Here is a 13,281-nt window from a genome sequence, read left to right on the forward strand (position 1 = left end):
TGCGCATAACTATAGGTGATCTCCGAACAAAAAGTTGTTCTCAGTCGATTTTATTTGTTTGGTTTTTTCTTTCTGTTGCTGTTTTTCTTTTTATAGGCATGGTTTTCATGTGGAACCAACTCCGTCCACTCTTATCAATGATCTTCAATAATACCCAACCTTTCATCAGTTACATACATTCATATTGAAACTTTGAACATTAATTTCACAGCATACATACGTGCACCGATTTTTTTTTCGATATTTTCCACGTAATCGCGTGATTTTGTAGATAAGTTCGTTAACGGCCTTTTTTATATAAAAGTGAATACAGAGATCTTTTCTCTCGTTTTTTTAAAGTCTTTTTCATATTCTCAATTCCCTGAGCTTTAGCTACATATTTATTTATGGAATGTTTCACAGTGTTAGTTCTGAATACTATAGACATAAATATATGTATATAAAATAATTATATAATTTAATTGTATATGAATATAAACGTATCATATATAATTTATATGTCGAGCGCGAGATTTTTGAAAATTTGAGGATTAAATCAATTTTTGGAACCTCATTAATAATAGATTCTCTATCTCTCTATCGAGTTTTGTTGAGAGAGAAATTTCTGCTTTCTTTTGTCAATCGGATACCTTCTCAGCAAGTTTTCATCAAGTATATTGCGCTCTTTCTTCACTTGTAGATCTTATTTTGAACTCCATAATGAATCATAATGAAATTTAAAAAAAGTAGAAAAATATGAAGGAAGAGAACTTGATCCGAGAGCACGTGTTTCCTTTTTCATCTTCTCCGTCCTTATCTTGTAACGATCTCGACTACTGTATTCAGAAATACATAGATCTGTACAGGGAAAGACACAATTATACCGTAAAATCAACTTTTGCGAAGGTTTGACTTTGAATTTTCGTTTCTTCTTCAAAACAGATTTTTTGAATCATTCGTAGAGTTTATTTCCTTTCTCGCAGGCACTAACATCCTCAAATTCCTCATCCAGAGTTGCTTTTTTGAGAGATCCTTTCTCGCTCCTAATTCTTCACTGTATCGGTCATGTGGTCGCGTTCCTATGGTAAAATTCTTAGGGGTGTTTTGTCTTGACTCCAGAATTATCGAAAAATATTGAAAATTTAATTTATTATTTTCTGCAGAAACCTCCACTTCAGTTGGTTCCATGTGAAAATGATACGATCACGTTTGCCAAAGTTGGAGATCCCCGGATTGCCTTTTCACGAGTACTTCTTCAAAACCACACGAAAATTCGCTGACGATATTGCTATGGTACGTGAATTTTTAAAGTTCAATTCACTTATCACATACTTGAAAAGATAATACATTAGATAATAAAAATAAGGGTGAAAATGAAATAAATTTAGGGAATTAGATAAGATAAGTAATAAAAAAACAAATTGGATAACAAAAAGGAACCAAAATTTCATGTGATTGGAAAAAAATTGAGTAAATAATATCATGAACTCTCAATCGTGATATGGAATGAGCACGCTATAAAAATTCCAAACAATCACGGAATTTTCTTCGAAAAAAGCATTACAGGATCTGTAATGTAGTTGAGAATCGGACTAATTTCCCGTTCTAGCATTTTATTAAGGGTGACCATTTGCACTGCCATGATTATGAGCATTGATCAGATCGCTTCTTATGGAGAATGTGAAATGTTCGAACAATTCGAACGCCTAAATATTCGAGATGCACCGCCAAATTTTTTCCGATCATATCTGTGGTTCGAATTTTTTTTTACAATGCATAGCTCCACGAAGAAGTCAGAAAGGGGTTGTCTGAGTAGTTTACGCTAATGAAAGAAAAAAAAAGGCCAAATATTTGGAATACTTTTTTATTTCGAGAAGAAATACCGTAGAGGTGGACGTAAAATTGATTGTTCCACTTTTTTTCGGGAACTAAATTGATTTTTCTTCTCAATTTATCGGTTACACGTTAAAAGACGAGAATTTAATTCGATTACTGTCTTTTTAACGTGTAGCGGATTCCCTCAAAAACTTCCGTAATTGGCAGTAACATCAAATATGTCAATCGGGTGTGTGTTTCATAAACAAAAAGCAATGATAGACGCGTAGTGCTTTCACTATCGTCGACGCAAAGAACATGATTTGTTGGTAGCGATCTTGTTTTCCTTTTCCTTCTCGCCATGATGATCAGAGAACACTTGCGATGAAGACAATGTCGTTTTTATTCCACTTATCGTTCGCAAGGGCAGGATTGAGAGTGATTCAAAGTGATTTTTTCACATTAAAAAATATAATACTAATAAAAATGCATAATATAAGTCCATAAAAAAGAATTCAGAATATAAATGTAAAATGCATAGTATAAATAAAAATAAATAAATAAATATAGTATTGATTGATAATCCACCCTCATAGCATTTTTTGAGGGCGGACCATAACCCCGTTTGGATCATTAACATTGATCAGACCGATTGCTGTGGAATCATTTCGAACTTCGAACAATCCCAATGCTTAATTATTTGGAATAAGCTGCTAAGTATTGTAATTTACTAAATAAAAATTAATAATATAATACAGAAAGATTGGAGGAGACATTTTTGTAGGCAGAATCACAGAGGAACTGACTGTTTTACCTAGTCACTGGCTGATCTTTTTGCAGGTCCTGGGATTTGTCCCCGATTTGAGCCTATCATTAGATAACTCCCCTTGAGCTAAAGTGATAGCAGTTTCCCTAGAAAATCTTTTCGGGACCTACTATATGCACCATATGTACACAGATGTGCCAAATTACAGTATCCATGAGTTGGTACTTGCTGGATAGCTTTTTTCGCTATTTTTTTTTGGGATATGTGATTTGGGATTAATCACTCACAAACAATTGCGATCTTCTTCTTGTCAAACGAAGCAAGCCATCCGAGTGCGCTATTCATGAGAAGATAGACGGGAATAATTTTTTCCTTTTTTTAGCCCTTTTAGAATTTTCTGGCACTAATTAATACAGAATTTATTTTGGATAAGCTTCAGTGAGCCTAATTATTTACACTTTAATTAGAATTTAATTTTTACAATTTTACATTTAATTTGAGGATATCATCTCTTGAATCTGAGAATATCAGACTTAGGAAAATGGTGGATTAAAGGGTGTTATCATCCTTACGCCGAAGAAATTCAATTTATGACCACGGCAATTGAAAAATAGTTGTAGTTTTTGTCAAGTATGATTTTTGCAGATTGAAAACAAAAAAGACCGGAACTAATAATTTAGGTTTAACTAAAACGACTAGAATTTTCCAGATAAACAACGACACAAAGGAGCAGTTCAGCTTCTCTGACCTTGTCGACAAAGCTAAATTTGTCGGCCGAGCATTGTTAGCAATGGGAGTTGAGAGAGGAGAGGTACGCTCTGAAGTTCTTTATTCAACGACTCTTTCATCGTTGCTTCGAAGGTCTCCGATGAAATTTTTGAGGTAGTGATGCTGTGCGTGGATAACTCTCCAGAGGCGGTGTACCTCTTTCTTGCAATCTCTCTAGCCGGTGCTGTGGCAAGCACATTATCGCCAAAGTTACATGCTGGTAAGTTATGGATACTTGGAAAAATTGCAAAAAACGTTACGGGAGCTTTGGTATGCATTCCCAGCAAGAAAATTCAAAGATTCTAAAAGCAGAGAACCAAAATTCAAAATTTAAAAATTGACAATGAGTAATTTAAAAGCCGTTTATTTTCTCGATCAGGAAAATTCAAATGTTTTCTGATTTCTTCTGTTTTCTGAAAAGAAGAAGGGGATCTTCATTTAAAAACTGCTAAGAAAACATTTATTCATGTGCAATTTTTACACATTTTTTTAGTTGTTTCTTTTCTGCACTTTCTTTCATTTTTTTTTTAGTTATTTTTGTTTTCTTAGAATAAGTGATCCTTCCCATTATAGTTGGTGAAAAGTTGAGGCAGAGGCAGAATACGAAAAGAAAGTAGGATTCTCAGCAGAAAAAAGGAAAAGTGTTTAATTTTTAGATACTATCGAAAATTTTTCAAAAAGAAGTCTCCAAAACGTTGGTGAATATTGTTATTCGCCATTACTACTACAGAGAACTCATGAGAAACTCAAAAATGTTTGTTGTTTGGGAGAATGTCCATATATTTTCTAAAATGATTTCTCATGATAAAAAGCTATCATTGTTCTGGAAATCAGTGAAGATGAGATCTTTTACTGTACTTCAAAGAATAACATTCTTAGAACATCCAGATATATATGTGTTATGTAGGAGCAGGTAAGCCAACTTTTTGTGTTTCTTCCAGAAGAAATGCGTTTCCAAATGGTCGAGTCCGATACGCGTATAGTGTTCGTGGATCCGATTGGCTTATCGGAAGTTCAGCAAGTGTTCCACGATCTCCAGAAACCACATCGCGTTAGTTCGTTTTTTCCCCCAACTTTCTGGTCTTTTTTGATTTGATTGAATTTTGTACCTCCCCTAAAAATGTCAACACCACTTATCATCAGCTGTCATAACTTCTTATCAAGAGTAACTTCTCTCGACGCAGTGCTAAAGGACTGGAATGTGATTTTAGGGGAATAATTTAGATGAAACATTACCTCCAATAGAATATTTAATGTCTAATAATTTTAATAGAGTTTAATATTTAATGTGCGTTGTTTTTTTCTTTTCAACAATACTGTAGAATTTTTACAGATACAGCGAATGCCCCAGTATTTTTAGATTACATCAACCTTTTGATTTTTAGTGCTTCATTTGATCTGCGTAGAAAAAAGTAAGTGCGCAAAGCGAAGTTTCCTGAAATGAGAAATTCTTCTGTTTGGAAAAACATTTAATATACCTATTACAAGAATTGTGTACGACCACACAAATTCTTATTTAATGGATCAAGATATCTTGAGAAAAGAATTGTGATAAGGGGACAAAGTTTTTGAGGAAGATGTCAAGATTAGATTATTTGAATATTTTCGTCCGCAACAGATGAAGATGAGGATGGATTCGGTAGCAGTCTCATCCTAGCCCTGATTCTTCCGTCCTGAAAGTGTTTATTGATATCTCCTTTTCACATCTAAAAATATTTTCACATTTAAAAACCATTTATCTTTCCATCCCACCTTTTCAAATCTAAGAATTTGAACTAGTGGGCGTTTAAGGGAAGAGCTGACGCTAAAAAGAAATGAAATGTGGACTTACATATAGGATTTTCATGAGAGAAAGGAAATTTTTTCTCGTTTCCTGTACATAATTCAAGAAATCAGATTTTCCAGATAATCTGCACCGGCACACGGGACCTGGCTGACGGATGCCCGATTCTTGATGATCTACAATTTGTTGGTGATTCCTATTCGATCATTTTAATTTCTGTGAGGGTTTTTCGAATGTCTCGGCTTTCAGTCAGTGACCACGTCGTTTTTCCACGAATTCAACCAAGAGCTGATGTCGTGTACATGCCATTCTCCAGCGGGATTCATGGTAAACGAAAAGGAATACTTACGTCGCATTACGTTATGAATGCGAAGACAATGATTTCGCTCAAGTGAGGTCTATCGGATTTTTTCTCCAAAATATGACTAGAAATTGTTTACGGAATTTTTAGTCCTCAGTCCTATATCCATCCGGAACGTCACGAATACACCGTAGCTATGTTGCCATTCCATCGGCAACTTGGTCTGGAAGCAATTTTCATCTCTCTACTCGCTGGCGCCACTGTTGTGACTGTGTCGAAATTTTGTGTGCACACTTTGATGACCTGTGTCGATAGATATAAGGTGAAAAATCAGTGAAATTTATTAAATAGGCTACGTTATAGTCAATTAATCCAAAAAATGAAGAGATACTGTTACTCAGTAGAGACTTAGAAAAAAAAAAGAACTGAATTTTTACATTGCTGTTAGGACGTTCAGGAAGCCTTTAACTGGCAACAATTTTCCTTCTTTTCTTACAAAATGAGAAATCTGGTTGTTTTAGCTCTCCAGAAGTCCTTAATTTCAGGCTAAGACTCTCTATCTCAGCCCGATGATCATGTCAATGATGATGAATGAAGCTGAAAATCACGAATACTCGATGGAAACTATGCGTACGGTAATAAACGGTAGTGCCGCCGTGTCGAAAGAACTGTTTGATGATTTCCGAGAAATGTTTCCACATGTGGAAAATATTATTTCGAGTGAGTTTCCTTTTTAAAAAAAGCATTTTTATTAAGAGAGCAACGCAGTACACGGTCTAGTTTAGCTTATGGGATGACCGAAATCGGACTGATAACGAGGACAGTACCGAGTCAAAAATACTCATCCTCATGCGGTAAACTTGCAGCAAATTTGTCGTTGAAGGTATGCAGTTAGAGGCCTGAGCATCAGAATTTTGTCTATCAATTTATTTATTCATTTGTTTACTTAGAGGTCGAAATTCATGCGAAATTATAAATCTTAAATTAAATCAGCATCAGATGTTTTTTTCACCATCAGTCTTAACATAAGAATTTTATCGGTCTTAACATTAGAATAATCTTTATCTATTTATTTGTTTATTTATTTATTTAGAGGTCGAAATTGATGAAAAATTCGAAATTTGAGATCAAATCAATATCATATGCTCTTTCATCAATCTTAATATCAGATTTTTGCCTATCTATTTATGTACTGCTTTATTCGGGTATCCGGACTAACACACAATGAAAACAATCCCAGAACACTTGATGGAAGTGGAAAAATCTAGAATTATTCCATATATGTATGCTCATGGGGCGGGTGTAGTGTAGCGGTTAGAGGTTCCGCTTACTGCACAATCGATCGGAGGTTCGAATCCGCCCTAGTGCTCATCGAGCCTTTCATCCCTCCGGGGTCGATAAATTGGTACCAGACTTGCCTGGGAGGATAAAAACACTGACTTGACACATCAGCCAGTCACCGCAAGTCATTGTATAGGCCAGATACACGTTCGTAAACCTCAAACGATTCTGAATTGAATTGAACGTGGTGGCGCATCCCAAGCGGATTGATTAACGCCACACACTTTATCCTTTAACCTTTATGTATGTTCATGCAATTCAAAAATAAAGCTAAATTCAGGAGTGTGGGAATGAATTAAGGGTCAAAGAGTAAGATGAAGAAGATCTAACCGATTTTTTCCTCCTAACGTCCTGAACATGGTCCATGTCCACCCCCGGTGAAAATGTAGATGCGGAGGAGCACTCATTGGTGCCCTTATTTCAGGACCCTCTATCTTCCTTTTTTTTCTCTTAGTAAATTTAGATCATATGTCGTAGGTCCTCTAAGATTCATGCTTAACTCCGAAGGCCCCGATAGATTTAGTCATCTACTTCCAGAAAAAAGGGCGCATTGTGTGCCTCCCCCACCCACCCAACTACATTTTACTCAACCTCAGTTCCCAGCCGTCTGTCTGTCTGCATAAATTAAATCTTAGTGCACAAATCAGGAAAAGAGTCAGAGCTGCATCAACCTTTCAGCGCCCGTGAGAAGAATTTCTGCACTTTTTGGCTGCTTCAATGAATTTGCATTGTGTGAGCTATGGGGAACATTGTCGAACCCGATCTTCATAAACAAAATAAATTCAAGTGACCCTACCATACCGTAATTCATCCGCTTATGGACGTAAATTATGTTGTGTACATACTGTGTTGACCATAGAAAAACATCGCTCGATAAACTTGGTACAGGATGAATTTTACCGGGCTCCTCTTACCGTACATAGTTCCGCTAATAGCTAATAACTAAAGATGTTACTTGTAGTTAGGGAATCTCAAAACTTTACAAATTGAGTACTTAACCAAAAAGTGACACTAATTTTGAAAAATATTTGAGAAAAAATTAAGAAATGAAAGTTTGGATTTCCTGCTCTGCGGTGACTTTTTGCTGAATTCACTAATTATACTGTCTAAACAACTGATCACTTAAAGGCATCACCCCACGAATTTGAGGTGGTGCAGATTTCAGGTGGAGTATTCGTATACGGGACTACGGAGAGGGAGGTGATTCCGTCCATTTCTTGCTAATTGTCGTAAAAAACGGCCCGGAAGATGCGGCGCCGCACAAGACTGGCGCGCTCCAATCGAACTCCTTGTAGAAACTGGTGCGCCAGAACGCCCGAAGCCGTATCTTCCGGATCGTTTTTTACGGCAATTAGGAAGAAATGGACGGAATTACCCCCCTCTCCGTAGTCCCCCATCCTGTATACGAATACTCCACCTCAAATCTGCACCACCTCAGATTCGTGGAGTGATGCCTTTAATAAAATAACAACAATTAAGCAGTTTGAGGGAATAATACAAAAATAACGTGGATAAAATTGTAAATATATGAATATGACGTTGTTTTGGTGCGAAAACAAACAGCAATAATAAAAAAAAGTTAATAACCAGAAACGCTGTTTATTTCTTTACGCTTTGCAGTTCCGCTAGTATCTCCTTATCTAAAAACCCCAAAGAATCCAGAATACTGCCAATATAACAGTGCGTACAATAAGTACGTAAAAATAAAATGAAATAAAATATAAATAAATAAAATATAGAATATTTACAAGCTATTGATACTCTTAATCCTATATGTTTTCAATTTTCTAATTCCCTTTCAATTCCTTTGATCCAGGTGGTGGATATAATAAGTGGACGTGTACTGGGGCCTCGTCAGAAAGGTATGATCTATGTGAAGGGCACAAGCGTAATGTCACCTTATCTGAACAACGAAGAGGCGACTAAGGAACAAATCAGAGGAGGATGGAGGAAGACAGGTAGAGTTTTCGATTGTTTAGTTAAATTCAACTAATGGGACTGTTAACTTTTTCCCATCCTTCCTCAATTATTCTCTCCCTTTCATTTAGGCGATATCGGTTATTATGACGAGGATGAAAATGTTTACTTGGTCGATAAATTCAAAGAGATGATCAAAGTTCACGGCTATCAGGCATGATTTTGAAATATTTATTTATTTATTTACTGAAAACATCTACAGGTGTGCCATAAAACAAAAATGAGATAAAATAAAATATCACGAATTATTCGGACATCTCACAACAAAACTCGAGAAATTTCCTTCGATTGTGGATACGGATAATTTCTTCGTATTTTTTTTCGAATAAAAAAAAATTCAGGTGATACCGTCAGAACTAGAAACGTTGCTCCTCACTCATCCAGGTGTCGTTGAAGCAGCAGTTGTGGCGATTTCAGACCAAGAAGCTGGAGAAAGGTTTTTTTTTTATCTTGTCAGGATCAATCGGTTAGAAAAAGGCATTCGGAAGAAAAATAGACACACACTTATGGTGATGCAATTCGATTCTTCCCTAAATATTGAAAAAAGGAACAATTAGTATGCACTTTGTTTCTTATGACCCCATAAGGCTGACTTGTTGAAGAAAAAAACATTTAAAAAATTTCTTCCAAAAAATAAAGTTTTCAGACCGGTCGCCTTCGTTGTGCTGGACAAGGATTATCCGGTGGGCACAAAAGAAATAATGGACTATGTCAATGGTTAGTGATATTCATATCTGTATTCATATCTATCTCTTCCAGAACTAGTAGTTTTCTTTAAATCACTTTCTCTCTGCCATTCTTTCCGTCAATATCCCCAATCATCAGCAAAGTTTCAAATTTCTAGAACGTGTGGTTCGTTACAAGCGATTAGCACGAGTGAATATCGCTCAAACTCTACCTCGATCGCCATGCGGTTCACTTCTTCGACGGTTACTCGCCGAGGCAGCGGTGCTTAGTGTCTGTAACATGCCTTGAGTTGTTAATGTGGATAGTTCGTACAGATTGTAAATCGGGTACATATCATTACTTCTGACTGTATGTTAATAAAACTTTCTAATAAATCTGGTTGTTTCCTTGAGTTTCCGTAATTTGTTTCTTTTCTTTGCTACTCTAAAAGAAGTCTTAGAAAACTGCAAATTTTCGACACCTTGTCAGTAGTCAGGCTTCTAAAGTGCGGTTTTTAAAAGCAATGAATTAAAGTCTGTTTTGAGGTTATCCGCAGTGCTGCTTTCTTTCACACTGATATGACCTAATTCAAGTCCTAATCCAAACTGGTTTTAAACCACATCTTCGCATTCGTGAACGCCCGATTTAATTCGAAACAAAAAAATGTTCAAAAGAATCTATACTCATTTCCATATTTGTGTTAAAGGCATCATCCCACGAATCTGAGGTGGTACGAATTTCAAGTGGAGTATTCTTATACGGGATAGTAGATTATGGAAAGGGGGATGATTCCGTCCATTTCTTTCTAATTGCCGTAAAAAACAGCCCGGAAGATACTGCTTCGAGCGTTCAGGCGCACTATTTCCTACAAAGAGTTTGATTGGAGCGCGCCAGAGCGCTGGAAGGCGTATCTTCTGGGCTGTTTTTTAGGGCAATTAGGAAGAAATGGACGAAATCACCCCTCTTCATAATCTACGATCCCGTATACGAATACTCCACCTGAAATCCGTACCACCCCAGATTCGTGGGGTGATGCCTTTAAAGAGGACACCAACTCCACCAACTCCTCTACTGTCGCTTGCACCCAAGAACAGCCCCTCTCCAACTAAGTCCAGATTTCAGGCATAATTCGTAAGGAAGAATTTATCTCTGTGACCAGCGAGCTGGCGTTGTATCAAGAACTATGCGGGTTTTGACCTACGGAGTCAGATGCAGAGGAATCGTTATTAGTTGCTATTGCAACTGAAACAACCAGTGGTCCGCTCTCTGACGTTGTCCTTGAGCAATCCCTTCGCTAAGACATATCGTGGGCTGTGACGAGGCGTTTGAGGGTATAGATTACTTGTGTCTTTGATTTTCCAGGTTCTGAAGAAGGCGATGGACCCGAAACATTAGCCAGAATAAAAATGAATAACAATCTTGGTTGTGCGCAAACGAAATAGTGCACGAGTTCTTCTCCACTTTCATATACATTCAGCGGCATAGTCTCCTCTCGCTCAGTTCAATGACGCCATATTTAATCTTCTTAGCTTACAGATTTTCAAAATCCGCTTCTGATATAAGCGTACGCATGTTGTAAGTACATACTGTCATTCCAGTCCTTTTTCCTTCCTCCAGAGACTCCTGCAGCTCCTTTTCTTCCTGCTACCGTTGTACCAGGCGTTCCTCTGGAGTCTGGAGACTATTTCATACTACTGCGTCTTGCGTATAATTTTAAAACCACTTGGCTGCTTGGAGGCCTCTAGCCGCACGGGTTTGTGGAAGAACGTCTCGTCCTCCCGAAGAAGGATAATGGAGTCTATTCATTGGAGAATTCGAAATTATTAACATTTTTGCATGCTTGAAATGAAAATTCAAATGAGGCTTCATATATTATGGGGTGCAGGGGGATTTCAAAAATTTCTTCATTGCATGATTCTCCTCCATCCTACGTAATCTTAGTATATTGTATATATTAAAGTCAGTATTACTTATTTATTATAATATTACTATTACCCTCCATAGTTTGTGTAACAAACGCCTCATCTTGTATGATTCATATGTTTCGCTGCGACATATTAGATCCATTGTAATATCCTGATCTCTCCCAAAACATCAGGCGACAGATGTGTTGGCAGAGCAGCCAACAGAAATAGCTGGAAGTGTTCTGAACTCGCTCTACACCCTTTGAAATATTTTGCAAGAATTAATGCGGAAACTTACCCATAGTTCGGACCGCGCCTTCTGATTAGTATGAGACATCAAAATCACCCTTACCTGAAATCGAGCAATCAGCAGGTAGTACTGGAGGTTCTCCAGTAGAAGAGTAGAGAGTAAGTATTTGATTTGGTCGCTAAGGCACCTGTTTGAAAAATAAGCTTGAACTAGTTCTGAAGAGATTTGTCTGTTTAGTTTTAGGGGGAATTGATAATTTCATTACAGATGGAATGTTCCATTTTAGGCATAGATGAAAACGGTCTGCCAAGAAAATCCTCACCTATTAAAATTAATTGCTCATTAACTAAAATTAATTGAGCAGCGACTGGGCCTCGCGCGATATTAAGCGCACTACAGGAAGACCGCCGACCCGACCCGGTCAGATTTCTTCACGATGTCCTTCGAAGAAAATTATGATGCTCTTTTTGTCCCATGCGCAAGGAGGGACCTCTGGGTGGCTCTGGCATGCGATCGTGACAAATGGAAGAATTACTGGCGCCCGCTCGACCAGTTCGAATATCAACGGGAGTCAAGGTAATCGAGGTAATTAAAATTAATTACCAGCAACCAAATTAAATCATCAATGACCAATATAACATTCTATCATGCCGAGGTTTATCGAAAGTTTAACAGCATTAATCTGAAATACACAATACAAATATTCAACCGTATCTGAGGAGTGAGTCTAGTGAACAGCCCTAGAAAAACGTACTAAAAACTCACATGGGAAGCGGGAAGTTTCGACGACAACGGATTTAAACTGTGAGAAACGCATAATTCAAACACATTGCCCGTATGAAGAACTGGAAGCAGGAAGAGAATCTCAGTGAGACACCTTCTACATTACTTCTTCAACTAAACATGTTACAAAAATGTTGAGATCGGGACATCAAGGTCTGGTAGAGTTTACGTTGAAATCACTTTCTTGTTGAGGATGTGTGCAAGTAGAAATCTAGCTGCGAAGGCAGAAAATAACGATGTTGGGATCTCTCGAAGGAATAGTAAAGTGTAGGTTACAAAGATGGGCGTTTTCACGCTCAATTTCTCCTAGTCGTCTTGGAAAACAGGGTGGAAAACGACTTTCAAGTCCGAATTTTTCTAGGAAACACATTTTATCGCGTTACCCTTGTACAGGCGCCGTATCCGCAAGCGAGAGATGACGACTTCTCCCCAGCGGTCCATTCAAGTAAACCCAACGAACAGACTGCTAAGGAAAACAGGCGCGAGTAGAAAGGGGGCGTTATAACGTGGCTCGTAGGAAAATTCGCACAGCGAAGCCGTTTCTCACGCTTTTCGGGACGATCAAGGGGAAATTAACGTGAACGGATCCAACACCACTAATAATATTTTTCATGGACAGATCCCAACATAGTCAATTTCGTGGTATTGTGCCCGGAATTACTTTCGTGAAAGGAAATTCCGCGGAGAAAGGGGATAGAAGAATACCAAAATATTAAGTTTTATCTCTGGCTGCGTATTTAAACTATCTCTTTGGAGTTTGCTCTTTAGATTTCATTTTTTGTAGAGGTGCATAGTTTTTTCGAGTAATAGATCTCTCTACACTGTCTTACTAGTACCGTGATCGTTGTCGCAAACGGTCGCAGCTGCTAGAATCCAGAATTTGGTGGTCGATGACGACAAGAAGCCCCGAACATTGCCGTCCTCCACGCGGTTCTGCTTGCGGCCAGG

At 37.6% G+C, this 13,281-nt stretch overlaps 1 protein-coding gene across 1 annotated transcript; it reads left to right on the forward strand.

Annotated features, from left to right (window-relative positions):
* Positions 1 to 1,173: 1,173 nt before the first annotated feature.
* On the forward strand, positions 1,174 to 9,705 carry RB195_013442 (uncharacterized protein; the record flags this gene model as incomplete). The annotated part of the gene is made up of 14 exons (XM_064203256.1): positions 1,174 to 1,272; positions 3,270 to 3,371; positions 3,443 to 3,548; positions 4,270 to 4,379; positions 5,234 to 5,300; positions 5,361 to 5,502; positions 5,563 to 5,734; positions 5,958 to 6,132; positions 6,198 to 6,295; positions 8,570 to 8,711; positions 8,802 to 8,884; positions 9,072 to 9,166; positions 9,377 to 9,447; positions 9,575 to 9,705. 14 exons carry the CDS (start codon positions 1,174 to 1,176, stop codon positions 9,703 to 9,705), a joined length of 1,593 nt encoding a protein of 530 aa, XP_064059137.1.
* Between the last annotated feature and the right edge of the window lie 3,576 nt (positions 9,706 to 13,281).

The sequence above is a fragment of the Necator americanus genome, chromosome V, assembly GCF_031761385.1.
Source record: "Necator americanus strain Aroian chromosome V, whole genome shotgun sequence".
In the NCBI taxonomy this organism is placed as follows: Eukaryota; Metazoa; Nematoda; class Chromadorea; order Rhabditida; family Ancylostomatidae; genus Necator; species Necator americanus.